Source organism: Anomaloglossus baeobatrachus, chromosome 5, assembly GCF_048569485.1.
Source record: "Anomaloglossus baeobatrachus isolate aAnoBae1 chromosome 5, aAnoBae1.hap1, whole genome shotgun sequence".
NCBI lineage: Eukaryota > Metazoa > Chordata > Amphibia > Anura > Aromobatidae > Anomaloglossus > Anomaloglossus baeobatrachus.
This window is the reverse complement of record NC_134357.1, coordinates 534,378,633-534,402,343: the sequence shown is the minus strand read 5'-3', so window position 1 is coordinate 534,402,343 and position 23,711 is coordinate 534,378,633. Positions and strand designations below refer to the sequence as shown.

The window sequence follows — 23,711 nt, the reverse complement described above, 5'->3', positions numbered from 1 at the left end:
ATCCATGTGGCATCCGTGTGACATCTGTTCCTTTCAGTATACAGGCTGTGTGTCATCCGTGTGCCTTCTGTCTTTTTTGCGGACCTCAAAACACGGAAGCAGCTAGATAGATAAATAGATGGATAACAAGATATAGATAGATAGAGGAATAGATAGAGGGATAGATAGACAGAGGGAGGGATGAATGAATGAATGGAGGGATAGCTAGAGAGATAATAGATGAGCAAGACATATAATGTCCCACTCCCCAGCATTTTGTAAGCTTGCACCCTTTAGTGCGTTTTATGTGGCACTAAAGGGTGCTTAGCCTTGTATTTAGCCAAAAAATAAATAAATTAAAAAAAACAACGTGGGATTGCCCTATTTTTTGTAGGGGTAAAGCAGACGCCTGCAGACCACAGCTGGCAGCTTTACCTTGGCTGGTAATGAAAAGCAGAAGGCACCCCACACTATTTTAAATTAAATAAATAATAAAAATAAAAAACGTGGGGTGCCCTCCAAGTTGGATCACCAGTCCAAGGTAAAGCGGACAGCTATGGTCTGATATTCTCAGAATAGGGAGGTCCTCAGTTCTTCGACCCTCCCCAGCCTAATGCCGGCGTCACACAGTACGATATATCGTGCGATATGTCGGCGGGGTCACGGAATTCGTGACGCACATCCGGCATCGTTAGAGATGTCGGACCGTGTGGCACCTCCGAACGACTGTGAACAAGCAAAAATACTCACCTTATCGTTGCTCGTTGACATGTTCATATTCAAAAGGTCGGTCCTCCTTCTGTGCTCCGGTTGTTCATCGTTCCCGAGGCAGCACACGTCGCTCCGTGTGACACCCCGGGAACGACAAAGCTTACCTGCGTCCCGCCGGCAATGCGGAAGGAAGGAGGTGGGCGGGATGTTACCACCCGCTCATCTCCGCCCCTCCGCTTCTATTGGCCGGCGGCTGTGTGACGTCGCTGTGACATTGAACGTCCCTCCCCCTGCAGGAAGAGGATGTTCGCCGCCCACAGCGAGGTCGTGCAGGAGGTAAGTACGTGTGACGGCGGTTACAGACTTTGTGAACCACGGGCAATGAATTGCCCGTGACGCACAAACAACGGGGACGGGTGCAATCGCTCATGCGATCGCACAATATATTGTCCCGTGTGACGCCGGCATTAGAATAGCAGGCTGCAGCCGCCTTAGAAGTGGAGCATCCATTAGATGCGCCAATCCTGGTGCTTTTCCCGAGCTCAACTCGATGCTCTGGTGCGGTGGCAAATGGGGTAATATATGGGGTTGATAACAGATGTATAATGTCACCTGGCATCAAGCCCTGGGGTTACTGATGTTACGGCATCTATCAGATACCAGACATCAGTAACCCAATCATTAAGAAAAAAATAGACGACAAATACATTTTTATTTGGAAAAAAAAAAAACTCCCCAACACATCCCCTCTTTCACCAATTTATTGAAAAGAAAATATTAATCCGGGTCCGGTATAATCCAATAAGGGGGTCCCACGACGATCCATACTCACTGTCCCAGTCAATGAGGAATAGAACGTTCCCCATTGGCTGGGAGAGCAGTGCAGTGACCACAGCTAACATCATTAGGTCAGCCCAGGTCACTGCAGGGCATGACCAACGCTGACTTCAGGAGGTTTGCGAGGTGCATTACCTGTGGTGATGGAAGCCGCTGCACTCCTGACATCAGCGCTGGTCACTGACTTCTATGCCCGCCGTGTTCTCAGATCACTTCTCGCGAGCGGCCCGTGACGTTACCGATAGTCACAGTCTCGGGCCGCCCGTGAGAGGTGATGTGAGTACGTGGCTGTCAGTGACGAGCGCTGATATCAGGAGTGCAGGAGATCATCACCGCAGGTAATGAACTTTACTGACCTCATGACGGCAATGCTCATCATCCCCGTGGCTGCTCGCACATTGCAGTGCGGGCATATGCCAACACTACTGTGCGGGCAGCTGCGGACACACTGCAGTGCGGGTATATGCTGACATTGCAGTGTGTGCAGATCCTGACACACTGCAGTGCGGGCATATGCAGACACACTGCAGTGTGGCAGCCGAGGGGGTGGAGCGGGAGCGGGACACAGACTGCACGGGCACCCGGCGGAGTTCACACAGAAGTGCTTCCGTGTGGCTTCCGTGGATTTTGCGGGCTTATTGACTTGTATTGAGTCACAGTCCATTATCACAGAACAGAATAGGACAGGTTCCATAATAACGGAATGAACATACGGCATCTGATGTGTATTTTTGTAGGATCGGATTCACACGTAAGTGTTTCTGTGTGCCATCCGATCCTACACAAAAGACATTAAAAAGTTGGTCCTGTCCACAAAAGCCTAAGGCATATGATTAAGGACTTATCTACATTCCAACTGTCCGAAACGCGTCAAGCCATGATGTTTTCATGGAACCGATGATGTTTTTCTTGGATTTTTAATCGTTGAATAAAGTTTCTACACTTTTATATATTTTTCGTTGGATTTATATTTTTCCTATCCTGGAATTGGTGCGGAGTCCCGTCCTTTCTCCTTGCTATTGCCTCTACGGACCTGCCTGTCCGGTGGACATCCTGCATCCCATCTGAACTGAATGGATACATATACGGGTGAGCTGAATTTTTCTTTCTTCGTTATACTTTATATAACCCTGTCGTTGACTGGAAGATATAATTATTTAGAGCTCTTACTGTAATGAACACTGTCCAGGGACCGGTATTTCGGCGATAACCACGAGTATCCCAGATCCTTTGTTAGAGTTTGGTAATGTGTTTTCTGAAAAGGATTGTCAGGAGTTGCCGCCACACCGACCTTATGACTGAACCTTAAGGTTGAAGCCAGGGGCCAAGTTGCCCAAGTGCAAACTGTATAATCTGTCCGGTCCTGAGAGACAAGCTCTCAAAGAGTACATAACGTAGAGTAGGCTAATGGTCACATTAGGCCATCTTTGTTACTTGTGGCTGCGGGTTTCTTCTTTGTCAAAAAGAAGGATGTTGAACTCCGTGCCTGGATTTCCGTGACCTTAACCAGATTACGGTTTGTGACCCGTATCCGATGCCACTCATTCCAGACCTATTTAACCAGATTACCGATGCTACATGGTTCTCTAAACTAAATCTCAGGGGGGCTATAATCTGATTCGGGTCCTACATGGTGAGATGGCACGGGTCACTTTAAAAATTTGGTGATGCCATTTGGCCTGATCAATGCACCTGTGGTTTTTCAGCACTTTGTGAATGATGTATTTGCTCACTTTTTGGGGAAAATTTGGTATTTACTTTGAGGACATTCTCAGTTATTCACAGGATTTTGGGTCACATTTGAAACATATCCAACAAGCTGGTCAAAAGGTTATACGGATGAATATCTTTCCTAACGTAGTTACAAAACCTACAGAATAAAGAACTCCATATAGCAAAAATAAAAAATCAAATTATTTCAATATTAATCTTAAAAACATTACATAAAAATAGAAAAGAATAAAGAAAAAAAGCCCTATATGGTAATAAATATCACTATATATAATAAGATATCATCTTTACATACATTTCATTCAATAATGTCTGAAAATAGATATTTATATACATGATAAAAAAAAAATGGTATTTATTTAACCAAAAATCAAAATGGTATTTATCTGTTTATTTATGCTTACATGCACTATGAGATCCTTGGGTATTCATCCTGTGATCTATCCAAAACGTCCATTGTATGCAGCTGTTTTTTTTTTCTTCGAATAGTCAACTTTACTGCCATTATTGTCCACTTTTGGGCAATGCAACTTAAATTGTATATAGCTGCGTTTTTTATTTTACTGCCATCCACTGCCTACTCTTGGTTAATTTAACATATAATAAGTAATAATAAGTATCCTATGAGTATGGGCATTAACCAATTATATATTTTTTCTATGTGAAAAAACTGTTTTTGAAATATACAGTGCCTTGCGAAAGTATTTGGCCCCTTTGAATTTTTCAACCTTTTCCCACATTTCAGGCTTCAAACATAAAGGTAAAAATTTTAATGTTATGGTGAAGAATCAACAAGTGGGACACAATTGTGAATTTGAACGAAACTTATTGCTTATTTTAAACTTTTGTAAAAAAGAATAAACTAAAATTTGGGGCGTGCAATATTATTCGGCCCCTTTACTTTCAGTGCAGCAAACTCACTCCAGAAGTTCATTGAGGATCTCTGAATGATCCAATGTTCTAAATGACTGATGATGATAAATATAAGCCACGTGTGCGTAATCAAGTCTCCGTATAAATGCACCTGCACTGTGATAGTCTCAGTGTTCTGTTTAAAGCACAGAGAGCATCATGAGGACCAAGGAACACAACAGGCAGCTCCGTGATACTGTTCTGGAGAAGTTTAAAGCCGGATTTGGTTACAAAAAGATTTCCACAACTTTAAACATCCCAAGAAGCATTGTGCAAGCGATCACATTGAAATGGAATGAGTAACATACCACTGCAAATCTACCAAGACCTGGCTGTCCCTCAAACATTTAATCTCAAACAAGGAGAAGACTGATCAGAGATGCAGCCAAGAGGCCCATGATCACTCTGGATGAACTGCAGAGATCTACAGCTGAGGTGGGAGAGTCTATCCATAGGACAACAATCAGTCATACACTGCACAAATCTGTTCTTTATGGAAGAGTGGCAAGCAGAAAGCCATTTCTCAAAGATATCCATAAAGTGTCATTTAAAGTTTGCCACAAGCCACCTTGGAGACACACAAAACATGTGGAAGACGTGCTCTGGTCAGACGAAACCAAAATTGAACTTTTTGGGCACAATGCCAAACGATATGTTTGGCGTAAAAGCAACACAGCTCATCACCCTGAACACAACATCCCCACTGTCAAACATGGTGGTGGCAGCATCATGGTTTGGGCCTGCTTTTCTTTAGCAGAGACAGGGAAGATGGTTAAAATTGATGGGAAGATGGATGGAGCCAAATACAGGACCATTCTTGAAGAAAACCTGTTGGAGTCTGCAAAAGACTTGAGACTGGGACGGAGATGTGTCTTCCAACAAGACAATGATCCAAAACATAAAACAAAATCTACAATGGAATGGTTCACAAATAAACGTAGCCAGGTGTTAGAATGGCCAAGACAAAGTCCAGACCTGATTCCAATTGAGAATCTGTGGAAACAGCTGAAAACTGCTGTTCACAAACGCTCTCCATCCATCCTCACTCAGCTCCAGCTATTTGCAAAGGAAGAATGGGCAAAAATTTCAGTCTCTCGAAGTGCAAAACTGATAGACACATACCCCAAGCGACTTGCAGCTCTAATCGCAGCAAAAGGTGGCGCTACATAGTATTAACTTAAAGGGGACGAATAATATTGCACGCCCCAATTTTCAGTTATTTTTTTATAAAAGTTTAAAATAAGCAGTATATTTTGTTCAACTTCACAATTGTGTCCCACTTGTTGTTGATTCTTCACCATAAAATTTAATTTTTTTATCTTTATGTTTGAAGCCTGAAACGTGGGAAAAGGTTGAAAAATACCGAATACTTTCGCAAGGCACTGTATACTGGTCAAGTGTTTTTGTAAATAAATACAATTTTTTTGGTGCTGACCTATTGTTTAATATGGAAAAAACCTTTTGACCATGTATACAGTGGGTACGGAAAGTATTCAGACCCCTTTAAATTTTTCACTCTGTTTCATTGCAGCCATTTGGTACATTCAAAAACGTTCATTTTTTTCTCATTAATGTACCCTGTGCACCCCATCTTCACAGAAAAACACCCCAGAAATGTAGACATTTTTGCAAATTTATTAAAGAAGAAAAACTGAAATATCACATGATCATAAGTATTCAGACCCTTTGCTCAGTATTGAGTAGAGGCACCCTTTTGAGCTAGAACAGCCATGTGTCTTCTTGGGAATGATGCAACAAGTTTTTCACAACTAGATTTGGGGATTCTCTGTAATTTTGCCTTGCAGATCCTCTCCAGTTCCGTTAAGTTGGATGGTGAACAATAGTGTACAGCCATTTTCAGGTCTCTCCAGAGATGCTCAATTGGGTTTACGTCAGGGCTCTCGCTTGACCAATCAAGAATGGTCACAGAGTTGTTCTGAAGCCACCCCTTTGTTATTTTAGCTGTGTGCTTAGGGTCATTGTTTTGTTGGAAGCTGAACCTTCGACCAAGTCTGAGGTCCAGAGCACTCTGGGAGAGGTTTTCTTCCAGGATATCTCTGTACTTAGCCGCATTCTTCTTTCCTTCACTTCCAACCAGTCATTCTGTCCATGTAGCTGAAAAACACCCCCATAGCATGATGCTGCCACCACCATGTTTCACTGTTGGGATTGTATCGGGCAGGTGATGAGCAGTGCCTGGATTTCTCCACACATACCGCAAAGAATTATCACCAAAAAGTTCTATCTTTGTCTCATTAGACTAGAGAATCTTATTTCTCATAGTCTGGGAGTCCTTCATGTGTTTTTTTGCAAACTATGCAGACTTTCATATGTCTTGCACTAAGGAGAGGCTTCCGTCTGGCCATTCTGCCATAAAGGCTCGACTGGTGGAGGGCTGCAGTGAGAGTTGACTTTGTTTAACTTTCTCCCATCTCCCTACTGCATCTCTGGAGCTCAGCCACAGTAATTTTGGGGTTCTTCTTTACCTCTCTCACCAAGGTTCTTCTCCCACGATTGCTCAGTTTGGCTGGGTGACCAGGTCTAGGAAGAGTTCTGGTGGTACCAAACTTCTTCCATTTAAGGATTATGAAGGCCACTGAGCTCTTAGGAACCTTGAGTACTGCAGAAATTCTTTTATAACCTTGGCCAGATCTGTGTCTTGCAACAATTTGTCACTGAGCTCCTTGGGCAGTTCCTTTGACCTCATGATTCTCATTTGGTCTGACATGCACTGTGAGATGTGAGGTCTTATATAGACAGGTGTGCGCCTTTCCAAATCAAGTGCTAGCAGTTTAAAGGAGTTGTCCGACATTAGCTTACCAAAAAATTTTGCGTTTATCTGTGCTGTATTATCATATAAAACACCCCTACATTGTTATTTTTTGTTTTCTAACTTTTGTTCCTCTTGAATTATTCCATTATTATCTGCACCTCTTTGTTTACATTCAGCTCTAGCAAACTGACTACTTCCTGTGCTAAACTTCACAGTCAGAGCTGGCCCCGCCCGACCTCAGTGTCCAGCCCCTCCCCTTGCCAGCCCCGCCCTCTGCCCGCCCCCTGCACACACATTCCCTGTCAGTATTCTGCCCCAGCACCTGACCTGTTATCACTCTAGCATTGGAAATAACAGCCCCACATTGGGCTCTGCGCCACACACACACACACAAAATAGGAGAAAAAGGTACTGCATATAACGGGAAGCACACCCAATTGTCATATTAATAAATAGAATTTTATTCAATTGTACAAACAATTAAAATATAATTAAAAACATACGCCCACACCAGGGTATCTCCATAAGTCACAAAGGTATACAAGGAATGTGCACTGCAGTCAAACAATAATGCAAAAACACTCCATATAGTGTGAAACAGAGTATGGGTTACCAATTCATCTGTTGTGCCCGGCCATTGCAGAAAGCCTTCCTGATGGTAAGGATCACAGACATACACACACACACACATCGGGCTCTGCGCCACACACACACACACATCGGGCTCTGTGCCACACACACACACAACGCACACATCGGGCTCTGCGCCACACACACAACGCACACATCGGGCTCTCCACCACACACACAACGCACGCAGGCACACATCGGGCTCTGCGCCATACACGCACACATCGGGCTCTGCGCCAAACACACACACATCGGGCTCTGCGCCACACACACACACACATCGGGCTCTGCACACACACACACAAGGCACTCTGTACCGACCCCCCCCTCACCATCGTTCTGTACCGACCCCTACCCCCATAGGGAACACGTGTAGGCTACATTCACATGACCGTTCAGTTTTTGTGGTCCGCAAAAAAGTCAATTTTTTCACGGATGCATCCGTGTGTCATCCGTGTGCCTTTCCGTTTTTTTGCGGACTGCAAAAAACAGAAGCAGCAAGAAAGATAAATAGATGAGTAGATATAGAGATGAATAGATAGATATAGAGACAGAGAGATAGAGGGATGAATGAATGGAGGGATAGGTAGATAGATAGAATCATAGATAGATAGAGAGAGAGAGAGAGAGATAGAGGGATAGCTAGATAGATAGATAATGGATAAATAGATAGATGAATAGATAGAGGAGAAAGACATATAATGTCCTACCCCCCTCCATATTCTAAGCTGGCACCCTTTAGTGACTTTCATGTGGCACTAAAGGGTGTTTAGCCTTGTATTTAGCCAAAAATAAATAATTAAAAAAAAACGAAGTGGGGTCCCCCATACTTTTGTAGCCAGCTAGGGTAAAGCAGATGGCTGTAGCCTGCAAACCACAGCTGGCAGCTTCACCTTGGCTGGTAATCCAAAACAGAGGGCACCCCACGCTGTTATTTTAAATTAAATAAATAATTTAAAACAAAAAACACGGGGTCCCCCCCCAAATTGGATCACCAGCCAAGGTAAAGCGGACAGCTGTGGTCTGGCATTCTCAGACTAGGGAGGTCCACTGTTATTGGACACTCCCCAGCCTAAAAATAGCAGGCTACAGCCGCCCCCATGGAAGATTTAAGAAATTTGCATACGAAAAGGTACAAGTTTATAAAGTATTTATTTTGGAATAAAAGGGGCCACAAAAACTATAGGAAGCTTTCTAGAATGCAGCCCAGGAGCTGCAGAGGGGGAAACTTTTAGGTTTATAGCTACATTTCTGATGACAGGTTCACTTTAAATATGAGCTGAAAAATTATTTCAGTTTTTCTTGTTTAATAAATTTGCAAAAATTTCTATATTTCTGTTTTTTTCTGTCAAGATAGGGTGCAGAGTATATATTAATGAGAAAAAAATTAACTTGTTTTGAATTTACCAAATGGCTGCAATTAAACAGAGTTAGAGTTAAATTTAAAAGGGTCTGAATCGGCGCTGTGGGAGGGAGCCGGAAGGGTGTGATTGATGACTAAACGGGGAGAGACAGACAAGCGGGTATGGAAATATGATCCAGAGTGACACGGCTGATGGAGGAGGCTTTTCTATTAGACTGAGGTATTATTGCATAATTTAACTTTTGTTTATCTGTGGAGCCATGTTGTTTGTAGGCTCAATTTATATAACTGTAATCTAAGAACCTGATTTATAGACAGCATATGTTTGTTCAATGTACACCTTTACTAGTTATATAAGATGCAATATATTTTCTCTGTATTGATTCCTAATTGTTTAATAAAAAAGATCTGATTTAAAAAAACAAAGGGTCTGAATACATTCCGAACCCACTGTATATCTATCTTCAGACATTATTGAATGAAATGTATGTAAAGATGATATCTAATTATATATTGTGATATTTATTACCATATAGGGCTTTTCTCTGTATTATTCTCTTCTATTTTTATGTAATGTTTTTAAGATTAAAAATGAAATAAAGAATTTGATTTTTTTATTTTTACTATATGGAGTTCTTTCTTCTACACATTTGAAAGATGTTAAACATGTTTTACAAATTTTCAGACATAACAAATTGTATGCAAAATTAGAGAAGTGCGTATTCACTGTTCAGGAACTTCTGTTCATGGGTTACATAATTTCCGCTTCTGGTTTTAAGATGGATCCCTCTAAGTTACAGGCTATATTAAAATGGGACAGTTCTGAGAACCTTATGGCGCTGCAACTTTTCTTGGGGTTTGCAAAATATTCCAGGTATTTTATTAAAAAATTTTCTGCCATAGCAAGACCTCTTAGGCTATGTCCGCACGTTGCTTTTTACCTGCTTTTTTGCTGCTTTTTCAACTGCAGCGTTTAATGTCAAAATGGTTGTGTTCTGCTTTTCAAGCAAAGTCTATGGGAATTTGGGTTTCTTGTCCGCACTATGCAGTTCAAACTGCAGCCTTTTTGTTGCAGAACTTTGGTCAAAAACTCAGCTTTGCAGTGCAAAATCCAAATGGCAAAAACAATTTACCCGCCCCCATCAGTTCTGCGTCACGGGCAAATCGCTGCCCGCGGCGCACAACATCGCTCAGACCCGTCACAGTACTTACCTGCCTAGCGACGTCGCTGTGACCGGCGAACCTAAGGGGGTGGTTCGTTCGATGTCACAGCGATGTCACTAAGCGGGCGCCCAATAGAAGCGAAGGGGCAGAGATGAGCGCGACGTAACATCCCGTCCACCTCCTTCCTTCCGCATTGCCGGCGGCCACAGGTAAGGTGAGATTCCTTGTTCCTGCGGTGTCACACATAGTGATGTGTGCTGCCGCAGGAACAATGAACTACATCGTACACGCAGCAGCAACGATAATTGGGAATAGGGGGGCATGTCACCAATTAGCGATTTTGCACATTTTTGCGATGATGCAAAATCGCTCATAGCTGTCACACGCAACGACATCGCTAAAGCGGCCGGATGTGCGTCACAAATTTTGTGACCCCAACAAGATCGCTTGAGCGATGTCGTAGCGTGTAAAGTGGCCTGAAGTCTCCCCAACATATCTGCTTACTACTCAACAAGCGTTACAAAGCTTAGCCAAAAAATGGCTGCAAGATGGAGACAACCTAGCCTGGGTTATGATTGAAAGACATTTAAACAACAAATCTCTACTTGCCCTATTGCTGGCTCATCTCATGGATCATTCGAGACCCTTACCCAAAAATATGCTACATAAGCCTACCATCATTGCCTGGAAATCTCTCCTCCTCAACACATAGATGTGCAAAACAAATGATACTCCAAAATTCATACCCCTAGAAAGCTTAGAATTTATTCCCTAAAAATAAATCTAGTAATCTGGAAGCAACACGGTATAAGAAATCTATTGGATATCCTTATAGAGGACATCCCGGTCACCTTTGGAGAGATAAAACTCAAATTTGGTCTCCCTAACAAAGAATATAGAAATTGTTTACACATAAAGGCCGCTTTACACGCAACGACATCGCTAACCAGATATCGCTGGGGTCACGGAATTCGTGACGCACATCCGGCCTCGTTAGCGACATTGTTGCGTGGGACACCTACGAGCGACCGCTAATGATCAAAAATACTCACCTAATCGTTGATCGTTGACACATCGTTCCTTTACCAAATATCGTTGCTGGTGCTGGACGCAGGTTGTTCATCGTTCCTGAGGCAGCACACATCGCTACATGTGACACCCCAGGAACGACGAACAACAGCGTTCCTGCGTCCTCCGGCAACGAGGTGGGCGTGTTGTTAATGCGGCTGGTCTCCGCCCCACCGCTTCTATTGGCAGGCCGCTGTGTGATGTCGCTGTGACGGCGCACGAACCTCCCCCTTAAAAAAGAGGTTGGTCGCCGCCCACAGCGACATCGCTAGGAAGGTAAGTATGTGTGACGCGTACTGGCGATATTGTTCGCCACGGGCAGCGATTTGCCAGTGACGCACAAACGATGGGGGCTAGCGATGTCGCTGCCTGTAAAGCAGCCTTTAATCAACATTTTTTAATGGAAGAAGTTAAACTTAAATTACCATCTTTTATAGTCAATCTACTGAACAACCCACTAAATGCCCAAACATGGAAAACTAATAATATTTATAAGGCATTTAATGGAGACTCAGGCCTTTACAAAGGGCCCAATCTAATAACATGGGAAAAGGACCTGGGAATAAAAATTTAGGAGAGGCTTTTGAAAACCTTAGATACTATATACACAACCTCCCCCTGCGTTACTCTTCAAGAAATGCACTATAAAGGTTCTCTAAGTGGTATTTCACCCTGAAAAAATTAAACATGATTTATCAAAAAAAATCACCCCTCTTTTGGAGAAATTGTGGGGAAATAGGAAGCCTAACCCATATATTTTGGAAATGCCCAATCCTTCATAATTTGTGGTTGGACACACAAGGCCTTATATTAAAAATTACTCATCTAAGTATTCCGCTCACTCCCCAGCTAATTCTGCTCTCAATAGGTCTTGAAGACATTCCAAACAAATTTAGACATATCATCTGCCATATTTTACTAACCATAAAACATTGTATCGCGTCAAGATGGAAACAGGCGTTTCCCCCTAAAATAGAGGAACTAGTGGAGAGAGTTTCCCTCCACAGTACTTTTGAATATATTTTGGCTCTAAAAAAGAATACAAAAAACAACCAAAAATGGCTTCATTGGATCAAAACCTTCACACAGAACTTTTAAATTAATGACTCCATTGACTAAAGGGTGCTTTACACACTGCGACATCGCTAGCGATTGCTAGCGATGTCAAGCGTGATAGCACCCGCCCCCGTTGCTCGTGCGACATTTGGTACTCGCTGCGTCACACGCACATACCTTGTCTGCGACGTCGCTGTGACCGCCGAACAATCCATCCCTCAAGGGGGAGGTGGCTTCGGCGTCATAGCGACGTCACTGCGGCATCACTAAGCGGCCGGCCAATAGAAGCGGAGGGGCGGAGATGAGCGGGACGTAACATCCCGCCCACCTTCTTCCTTCCGCATTGCCGGTGGACGCAGGTAAGGAGATGTTCGTCACTCCTGCGGTGTCACACATAGCGATGTGTGATGCCGCAGGAACAACGATCAACATCGTACTGGTGGCAGCAGTGATATTAAGGAAATGAGCGACGTGTCAACGATCACCGTTTTGGAACGATTTTGCGATTGTTGATCGTCGCTCATTAGTGTTACACGCTGCAATGTCGCTACCGGCGCTGGATGTGCGTCACTAACGACGTGAGCCCGACGATATATCGGTAGCGATGTCGCAGCGTGTAATGCACCCTTAAGACTAAGCTTTCTTTATGCCATTATATATCCAGTTATGATGTATATATATGAATTGCAAAAATACTCACTCAGATTAACAAACTGAACAAAAGGAAAAAGCTCAGATCTTTCCATGTAAATTGCTTTATTTCTTTTCTGCCGATAACCCCATGTAATCACCACCTCTAATTTTTTCTTCTGTATCCCCATACTTTCCTAGTTCATAACCTACCCTACATTTGAAAATCAATAAAAACTATTTGAATGAGAAAAAAGACCAAGGTCCATCTAGTTCAACCTTCCTCCACCAATTATACATTTTATCACTAAATCATTTATAACCGAAATGTTGTGTGTACTGATGAAATCATCCAGCCCTTTTTTGAAAGTTGTTATAGTGTCAGCCATTACTTACTCTTGTGGTAGGGCATTCCACAATCTGACTGCTCTAACTGAAAAGAACCCTTTCCTATTTAACTGCCGGAATCGCTTTTCTTCCACTCGCAGTGAATGCCCCCTGGTCCTTAGTATTGTCTTGAAAGTAATAAGTTATGTGCCAGTCCTTTATATTGACCACACATGTATTTATACATATAAATGAGATCTCCTCTGAGACATCTTTTTTTCTAAACTAAACAAATCCAACTTTTTCAACCTCTCATCAAATGGGAGGCCTTCCATTCCCTGTAGTAGTCTAGTCGCCCGTTTTTTAACTAACTTCTGAACCTGTTTATTATTGTAACTTAGTAACTTCATTATTGTAACTTATATGAACCTCTAGTATTGAAACTTAGATAAGTAAAAGAACTTTGTTCACACAGATTATGGATTGAAAGATACTGCAATGCATGGCAGAGCACTGAGATTGGGCGTTAGGAAATTAAGAGACGAGGAATTGGATATATTTTGGGAGGTGTAAGGAGAGTGTGGCAATGCTCATCCATGCAGTGCATATGTAAAAATATAACTGCAAAATATTCAATGCACATGGAATATTGATTTTTATTTGCTTTTAGAAAACAGATATCTATTAGAAACTGCATATATTACTACTGATAACTGCATATATTATTAATCCTAATGTAAGTTCTAAATAGCTTTCCATTTCTCTATACATTGGCTTTTTTATGTGTTTCTTGTCCAGTTTATCATAATATATGGTTTCTCTTCATGTGAGAGTGTCTTGGTGTCCAACAAAATAAGACGTTTAAGTTAAACACTACTCTTCTATATGGCTTCTACCAGCGTGAGCTTTGTGATGTTCAAAACAATGGCATTTGTGAGCAAAACATTTTTTATTCTGAATATGAAAAAGCTTCCCCCTTAGCTGAAAAACATTTCCCACATTTTTAACATGAAAAAGACAATTTCATACTGGGAAAGCCTATGTGATATAACCTGTGCTTTCCTAATAAAACATTTATTATTAACTAAACATGAAAACGTTGTCTCCTTCTCCTTTTAGTGAGCTTTGCGTTTCCGGTGTCTATTAAAGCTTGAACTATCTGAAAAACATTTTCCACATTCTGAACATGAATATGGCTTCTCCCCTGTGTGCATTCTCTGATGTTCAACAAGGACCGATTTCACTGAAAAACTTTTCCCACATTCTAAACATGAATATGGCTTCTCCCCTGTGTGAATTCTCTGATGTCTAATAAGACCTATCATCTGACTATAACATTTCTCACAGTCTGAACATGAAAATGGCTTCTCCCCTGTGTGACTTCTCTGATGATTAACAAGATGTGTTTTATGTGCAAACCATTTCTCACATTCTGAGCAGGAAAAAGGCTTCTCACCTGTATGCATTTTCTGGTGCCTAACAAGATTTGCTTTCCTTGCAAAACATTTCGAACATTCTGAACATGAAAATTGCTTCTCCCCTGAATGAATTTTGTGATGTTCAACAAGACGTGTTTTCAATGAAAAACATTTCCCACATTCTAAACATGAATATGGCTTTTCCCCTGAATGAATTCTCTGATGTCTAACAAGACCTGTTTTCTGACTATAACATTTCCCACAGTCTGAACATGAAAATGGCTTCTCCCCTGTGTGACTTCTCTGATGATTAACAAGATGTGTTTTATGTGCAAAACATTTCTCACATTCTGAGCAGGAAAAAGGCTTCTCACCTGTATGCATTTTCTGGTGACTAACAAGTTTTGTTTTACTTGCAAAACATTTCCTACATTCTGAACATGGAAAAGGCTTCTCCCCTGTATGTATGTTTTGGTGGCTAACAAGTTTTGTTTTACTTGCAAAACATTTCCCGCATTCTGAACATGAAAAAGGCTTCACCCCTGTATGTATTTTTTGGTGGCCAACGAGATGGTTTTTATTTGTAAAACATTTCCCACATTCTGAACATGAATATGGCTTTTCCCCTGTGTGACTTTTCTGATGTATAAGGAGATTGAATTTATCTACCAAATATTTCCCACATACTGAACATAAATATGGGGTTTTCCCTGTGTGACTTCTCTGATGTCTAATAAAATGGGATCTATCTGCAATTCGTTTCCCACATTCTGTACACACATATGGTTTCTCTCCTGTATGAATTCTATAGTGTTTAACAAGTTGTGATTTTCTTACAAAACATTTCCCACATTCTGAACATGAATATGGCTTATCTTCTGCATAAACTCTCTCATGACCAAAAAGCCCTGATTTCTGGTTAACTTTTTTGTCACACTCTGAGTAAGACATTTTTTTGTCCTCAGTGTGAATTTTTTCATGTGCAGCAAAAGACATTTTGAGGGAAAAACGTTTTTCATATTCTACATTTGAAAATGGCTTAATTTCTGTAAAAGCAGTTTGATTCTTCCTGTAGTTTTTCTGGGTTTTATCATTCTTAACAGTATGGGATAAATGAGAAGATAGGACCAGTTTAAAAGGATCAGTTGATAGTTCTTTCCTGTGAAAGCTTGATGGGATAGCTGGAGTAATGGCATTCACTTCAGTTATGTCTTGTATGATATTAACGTCCTCTGATTTAAAAATTGAAGATGTCAGTTTTCCATCTGATCTCCTTGTACAGTTATCTGCCAAGAATAAATATATTATCTTTTAATAAAATATCCTTTAAAATATTTTTTATGACATTTCTAGCTGAAAACAAAGGAGAGCACAAAATAGGACTTTACCAGATAAATGGTGAGTTAGGTAAAATTGAAACCACTCACCTGGCAGGGTTGTGGCAGGCACAACTCCTATATAAGGTATAATTTAATGCTGGTTGCTGCAGCTCCACGTGAATATTCTGGAAGGTACTGGAGAAAGGCAATACATCCATTCTTTCTCCAGTACCTTCCAGATTATAACATTTCTAGAAAATATCGATAAAAATTGCAAGTAATGGAGGAAAATTAAAATATTTATTAAGAAAAAAACAGTTCATAACAAAAGACCTCAGACAGGAATCACAAGAGAATGATGTTCAACCTTCTTTATTCACTCTGCTTACCAAATCTATATATATATATATATATATATATATATATATATATATATATATATATATATATATATATAAAATTGCCTTATTCTGTCTGTCTGTCTTGCTCCAAAATTGTGTCGTTACAGTGACATTGTGTCCTTACAGTGACAACCGTCGGATTGGCCGCTGGGCCAGGCCCCGCCCCCCCACGGATTGGCCGCTCGGCTCGGCCCCGCCCCCCGCATGGATTGGCCGTTTGGCCAGCCCCCGCCCCTGCACACTATGCCTGATAGGCCATGCCCCGTACGTGATGCCCGCTAGGCCACGCCCCCGCATGCGGTGCCCGCTAGGCCACGCTTCCTGCACACGATGCCCGCTAGGCCACGCCCCTCACGCGATACCCGCTAGGCCATGCCCCCTCACGTGATGCCCGCTAGGCCACGCCCCCTCACACTATGCTCACTAGGCCACACCCCCTCACACTATGCCCACTCGGCCACACCCCCCGCACACATTGGGCACCTGTACACCTCTCCTCATTACAACTCCTCCCATTATACTCCTCTTTCCCCAGGACTACTCCCATTATACTCCTTCTATTATAATCCTCCTATTATACTCCTGGGGGATGAAGCACGATGGGGGGTGCAGCATGGGGGATGGAGCACGATGGGGGGTGCCCAGAATGGGGGGAATGAAACAATGGGGGGTGCACAGCATGGGGGATGGAGCACGATGGGGGTTCACAGCATGGGGGATGGAGCACGATGGGGGGTGCAGCATGGGGGATGGAGCACGATGGGGGGTGCAGCATGGGGGATGGAGCACGATGGGGGGTGCAGCATGGGGGATGGACCACGATGGGGGGGTGACCAGAATGGGGGGATGAAACATGATGGGGGGTGCGCAGCATGGGGGATGGAGCACGATGGGGGTTCACAGCATGGGGGATGGAGCACGATGGGGGGTGCAGCATGGGGGATGGAGCACGATGGGGGGTGCAGCATGGGGGATGGACCACGATGGGGGGGTGACCAGAATGGGGGGATGAAACATGATGGGGGGTGCGCAGCATGGGGGATGGAGCACGATGGGGGTTCGCAACATGGGGGATGGAGCATGATGAAGGGTGCACACCTCCCCCCCAAAACACACACCGCCATACACGCACCGCACACCACACACACACTGGGAACCACAAACACCCCCCTACACAGACACCCACTCACACAGACAACGCCGCACACACAAATATACGCACATACCGCACAACACACACATATTGCACAAAACATACCTCCCCCAAAACACGCACCCCACACCCACACGCACACGCACATAAACTGCGCAACACACACAGCACCACACACACACAATGCTGCAGACACACAGCGCTCCACAAACAACGCAACACACACAACGTGACACACAAACAACACCGCTCTCACCTCCCCCCCACCCAGACAACACCCAGAACATTTACAGTGCCCTACACAAACACTTGGCAACTACACACAACAACATCTTTATATATAACAAAAATCATACATTAACTACACAATAAATTCTAGAATACACGATGCGTTAGAAATCGGGCCACCTTCTAGTACTGACATAATAAGCACCAAAAATTGTAACTTAGACCAAAAAGATACCAATAAAACTTCTACTCTGCACTTAGATAACAAAATGCCACTATTGTCTGACATTTGTAAATGGAAAAATAGACGGTTTCCACATTACTGGTAGCTGAAAGCTTATAAAAAGCAGTAAAGTTTCCATAAACCAATTCAGCAAAATCTGGGCTCCAAAAGGCAAATGTCCCCCTCACATCTGAGCTGTAACATGTGCCCAAACACTGTTAGTGTTAACATGTTTAGCATTACTGTAGTATGGTAGGAATGACCTATTTAAAAATTAAAGGTGTGCGTGTCTCTAGAACCACAAGCTGGGCACTATTTAATGGGTACTAAAATGGCATATTTAGAATTTTCACATCCACTGGGCACTAATTTCCACAAAATTATTGTGGAGTCAAAATAGTCACTACTGTTATAGATGAATTCACTAAGGGAAATTGAATTTTCTTCTGTTCTGGTTCCCTGCTTTTCTGCCAGCTTGAGGTTCTGCAAATGGTTCTCATAAAGTATTCTAGCAAAAACTGTGTACTAATAGGCAAATGGTGCTGTTGAGGAGAGCCATAAGATGAAATACTTAATTAACTTCTTGACAAGGGATTGTGGGAAATATGTCGATTTGCCTTACATAATTCAGGTTTCAGATCATTTACATGACACAGATATAAAGATGGCTGCCATTGCCTGTTTCTCCACACCTTGCCTGGAATGCAAGGAATGTCCAGATGTAAGAAGATACCATATAAGGGAAGACCCCTGGTCAAGCTAGAAGACCAACCCACAGATCAGATGACATCACAGACCAAACCATCAACATGGATCCACCAGATGACGTCCCTCCTATCACCATCACCATGGATCCATCCAATGAAGTCATAGACCCGCCTACAATGACGCCCACCAATCAGCTCATGGACTAACATATTGTTCGACCCACTGACCAATGAACACATCCGGACATGCCCTTTGCAAGGTTATATCAGAGCAAGCTCAGTTGTAATAAAGGCAGAGCATGGGCTGACTTCTGTCGAGGAAAGATGAATATCCGACTGTGTCTGATCTCATTTTTCAAGCATGCACTCGATCCACACCAATTAGACCAGGCAGTAGGCAACTAGTGATTTCTGGTTAAGATTTCACCCTAACAGTGCTTTTTCAGTTTTGAGCCCTGCCAATACCCCAAACAGTGGGATATTGTCAGATTCATGAGAAGATGCAAGATAAATTAAGAAAATCCATTTCTTCTACCCTTTCTCAAGCACTTGGACCCCCCCAAAACGTCACCACAGGTGCAGACTTCTTGTCCATTTTGCAGCATCTTAGCTGTAACTAATTGCAACAGAGTTTTCCACATTGTCTGCACCTTGTATTTAGGAACAGTTTTACCCCATGGTGAGCGATCATCCTTGTATTTATGAACAGTTTTACTCCATGGTGAGCGATCATCCTTGTTATTTAAAAGGGGTGGTTCACCCATATTTTTTTATTGTCTAGATCGATATTATATTGAGAAACAATGTTTCTCTCAAATACCTTGTGTTGTCAATAGTGCCTGTGAGAGGCGCTATTGCAGACCGCTGCTCCCCGTCCAGTGACGTACCCGTCCAATGCTGCCTCGTCACATCCGTGCAGCCGGCTACATTCTGAGCCCATCTGCTCCCTGCTCCTCCTCCCTCCTCCCTCACAGCATGTCTCTTGCTTGCAGTGTGCTGCGAGGAGGCAGGGGGGAGCAGGAGACGCGCCGTGCTGTGCTAGGAGGGAGGAGGGAGGGGGGGAGCAGGAGACGCGCCGTGCTAGGAGGGAGGAGGGAGGGGGGAGCAGGAGATGCGCCGTGCTAGGAGGGAGGAGGGAGGGGGGAGCAGGAGAGGAGACGCGCCGTCCTAGGGGGGAGCAAATGGGCTGTGACAGCGGTGAAACACCGCTCACAGCTCAGAGTCTGGAAGACTGTAGCCGGCTGCACGGATGTGACGTGGCAGCATTGGACGGGTACGTCACTGGACGGGGAACAGCGGTCTGCAATAGCGCCTCTCACAGGCACTATTGACAATACAAGGTATTTGAGAGACACATTGTTTCTCAATATAATATCGATCTAGACAAAAAATATGGGTAAACCACCCCTTTAATCTAATGAATTGTAGATGTATATTTTTACTCATTAAATCGATAAAAGAAGTATAGAAAAACTACCGTATTTTTCGGATTATAAGACGCACTCTTCCTCCCAAAAATTTAAGAGGAAAATGAAGGGTGTGTCTTAAAATCCGAATGTAGCTTATCGGGAGGACGAGAATGGGCGCTGTGCTGGCTGTGATGGGTGTTGTGTGGAGCAGGGGGGTGCGGCGGGTGAGATACTCTGTCAGCGGTGCGGCAGCTGCAATGCTCTGTTGGCTGTGCAGGGCTGTGCTGGCTGCGGCGGGTGAGATACTCTGTCGGTGGCGCGAGGCTGTGCAGGCTGTGGTGGGCGCTGTGTGGAGCAAGGCAGTGCGGCAGGTGAGATGCTCTGTCGGCCATGTGATAGTAAAATATTGCCGCCAGGAGTTGGACCTCTCGGATTGTTATTCAGCCGAGAGCCCAATCTGTGCAGGCGACGATTCCGGGCGGCATTATTTGAAGATTGTACCGCCGACAGAGCATCTCACCCCCACACTGCAGCCAACATTGCCCTACTCCAGCATCGCCCCTGCCTCCTGTAACCCGTGCTCCACCACAGATGTCGCCGCCCTACGGTAAGACACCACTGGAGCAGAAGATGGACTCAATTCATTTTTTTTTTAACCTTTTTTATCTCTATATTTGGGGTGCATCTTATAATCCGGTACGTCTTATAAAACGAAAAATACGGTACATTATTTTCAATATTTCTTCTATTTGTCAATGTTTATGTATATGACCTTAGATATTCTTGCATGTAATATCGGAATAATGATATTTGGCCAAAACATATCAAATGCTTCATATTTGTGATCTGTTTTAATCTGTATTTTTTTTTAATTGACACTTTCCTACCAAAGAAATCCTTATCTCCATGCGCGCCTCACAGGTAACTTGTCTTACTATCACTACGCACATCTCCTTTTGGGGACATGACAGACTTCTTTTAATTATTATCCTCTTTTTTTTTTTTTTCCTAACTAGATTTTGGGAGACATTTCAAAAGATCATTTGGGTGGGCTGCTTGGATTCATGTACCCACTGTAAGATAATACTAACCTCTTCCATTTGTTACATTTACCCTGAACCGACCTTTGGGAATAATTACTGTCAAAGGTAATAAAAGAGTGACTTGTAAGAAGATTTCAGATTTCTTTCATTCTATTCAGCCTTCATCCCCGGCTTTTTGTTTTGGGGGACCATTTTTCTTTCATGGATTATTTGACTATATATGAAAAAAGGAAACACTGAAAAAAAGGAATTCCCACTTGCCTCTCACTGCACATGGAATGATGATTCCTCATAAAACCAAGGCCTACCATATGGATTACATTTTTCTTCCCATAAGTTTCTAAATTCTCAGCAGATTCTAGATACTGTTATTTATCTTTGAAGTTTAGAGAAATGGGCAACTAAGTGTCAAGGTCTACTAATTCAAGTGTGTAGCGTGGATACTTCAGGCTTTAAGCAAATCAGAATTTCGAGCGGGAAGGGAAACATGTATTGGTTTAGCAGGAGAATTTTGACTACTTGATTGTAATATGGCTGGAAAACACCTCAGATAAAGCAGACATAGTCGGTGACTGAGAAGAATCTGTGACTTCTCTGCATTTAGTGGTTACTACTCACCTGGGTCGTCATATGTAAGAATCTCCTCTTTAATCTGCTCATCACCACTCACATATGTCTCTGTAGTATTAATATGGGTCAGATCTTCAGCCTGAAACAAATATTGTAAAAGTCACAGACAGATGGAGAAGTCACATCTATGATCAGCTCTAATCCTGCCATCTCCACCACTCTCATTACACAAGTATAAATCATATAATATGGGTGGATAAAACAAGACTGAGCACAAGATCTTCACAGCCGTCTACATATCATAGGGATATTTCTTGACCCCTTCTCTCCATGTACCTGATGATCCTGAGGAACATCGAGAATTTCTTGTTTACAGTCCTGTAGAAGAAGAGGATGGGGACATCTCTCTGGTGTTGTCCTATTACTGGCTAGAACTGGAGGAAACATACAGGGACTGAATTCATTCTTTACATACAGATAATTATAGGCAATGTGTATTTAGTCCTGTCTATTACCTGGTGATGTGAGGGGCTGGGGAACCTCCACCATGACATCTGTGTACAGATCTTTGTGTCCTTCTAAATACTCCCACTCCTCCACGGAGAAATAGACGGCGACATCCTTACACCTTATAGGAACCTGACACATACAATGATACGGTCATCCCCCAATCCTTCATAGCGTTACTGTATAATGTCCCAGCATTCCCAGCAGTGTCACCTCTCCAGTCAGCAGCTCAATCATCTTGTAGGCGAGTTCTAGAATTATCTGGTCATTGATGTCCTCATGTATCAGGAGGTGAGGTGGAGGCCCCGTGATTGGGCTCAGGGGTCTTCCCCATCCCTCAGACACAGGGGCCTGACAGCGCTCACCAGAGCTCTTCTTCACCACTGTGTAATCCTGGTTATGGAGAGACACATTACTAAATCTCACTACAGAAATTTCCAGAGTCCTCACCTCTCCAGTTCTGTCCATCTGTTATTCCCATAGATAAGAATGATGTAATGTGACGTCATCAGATTCTCTCACCTCTCCAGTAAGCCAGAAGAGGATCTCTAGGGTAAAGTGTAATATCCTCTCCGCCATATTGTCCCTATCCATATCCAGTCTTGATGGGTCAATAAGGAAAATTATTTTATATGGAAGATCTCCAGTGACAAAATCCGATATTGTAGGGACCTGAATGGGGAGAAGATCATCTGATGATAACTTATGCTAAGGCAGTTTGCTCACATTGATGTACTATTAAATGACATTGACTGAAGGGATTAAAAAACTGGATTATTAACTTCTTAAATGCTGCAATCCAAAGTGACTGTCAAACCTGATCGGTTATAGAGAGCATTGATATCTTGGTATGTGGTGTCAAGATGTCAATGTTTGCTATTGTAGCCAGAAAAAAATAATACTTTGTTTTGGGGGTTTTTCAAAGTAAAATTATTTAATATCAGTTTTTTTCTGCAGTTAATGTGCTGTTATGGTGGAAAAAAATTCTGATAAAAAAAACCCTATGCATTTGGTAATTCAATAATTGTACATGTAAAATACAAATACAGTGCCTACAAGTAGTATTCAACCCCCTGCAGATTTAGCAGGTTTACACATTCGGAATTAACTTGGCATTGTGACATTTGGACTGTAGATCAGCCTGGAAGTGTGAAATGCACTGCAGCAAAAAAGAATGTTATTTATTTTTTAATTTTTTTTTTTAAATTGTGAAAAGTTTATTCAGAGGGTCATTTATTATTCAACCCCTCAAACCACAAGAATTCTGTTTGGTTCCCCTAAAGTATTAAGAAGTATTTCAGGCACAAAGAACAATGAGCTTCACATGTTTGGATTAATTATCTCTTTTTCCAACCTTTTCTGACTAATTAAGACCCTCCCCAAACTTGTGAACAGCACTCATACTTGGTCAACATGGGAAAGACAAAAGGAGCATTCCAAGGCCATCAGAGACAAGATCGTGGAGGGTCACAAGGCTGGCAAGGGGTACACAACCCTTTCCAAGGAGTTGGCCCTACCTGTCTCCACTGTTGGGAGCATCATCCGGAAGTGG

At 42.8% G+C, this 23,711-nt stretch overlaps 1 protein-coding gene across 1 annotated transcript in view; it reads right to left on the bottom strand.

Annotated features, from left to right (window-relative positions):
• The window catches only part of LOC142312156 (uncharacterized), a 186,704-nt gene that overhangs the window by 148,463 nt on the left and 14,530 nt on the right, over nt 1-23,711 (bottom strand). The window contains 6 exon segments of the mRNA XM_075351058.1: nt 14,338-15,885; nt 21,701-21,791; nt 21,989-22,086; nt 22,168-22,291; nt 22,373-22,552; nt 22,682-22,831. Of these exon segments, the coding sequence (XP_075207173.1) occupies nt 14,338-15,885; nt 21,701-21,791; nt 21,989-22,086; nt 22,168-22,291; nt 22,373-22,552; nt 22,682-22,831 (2,191 nt within the window).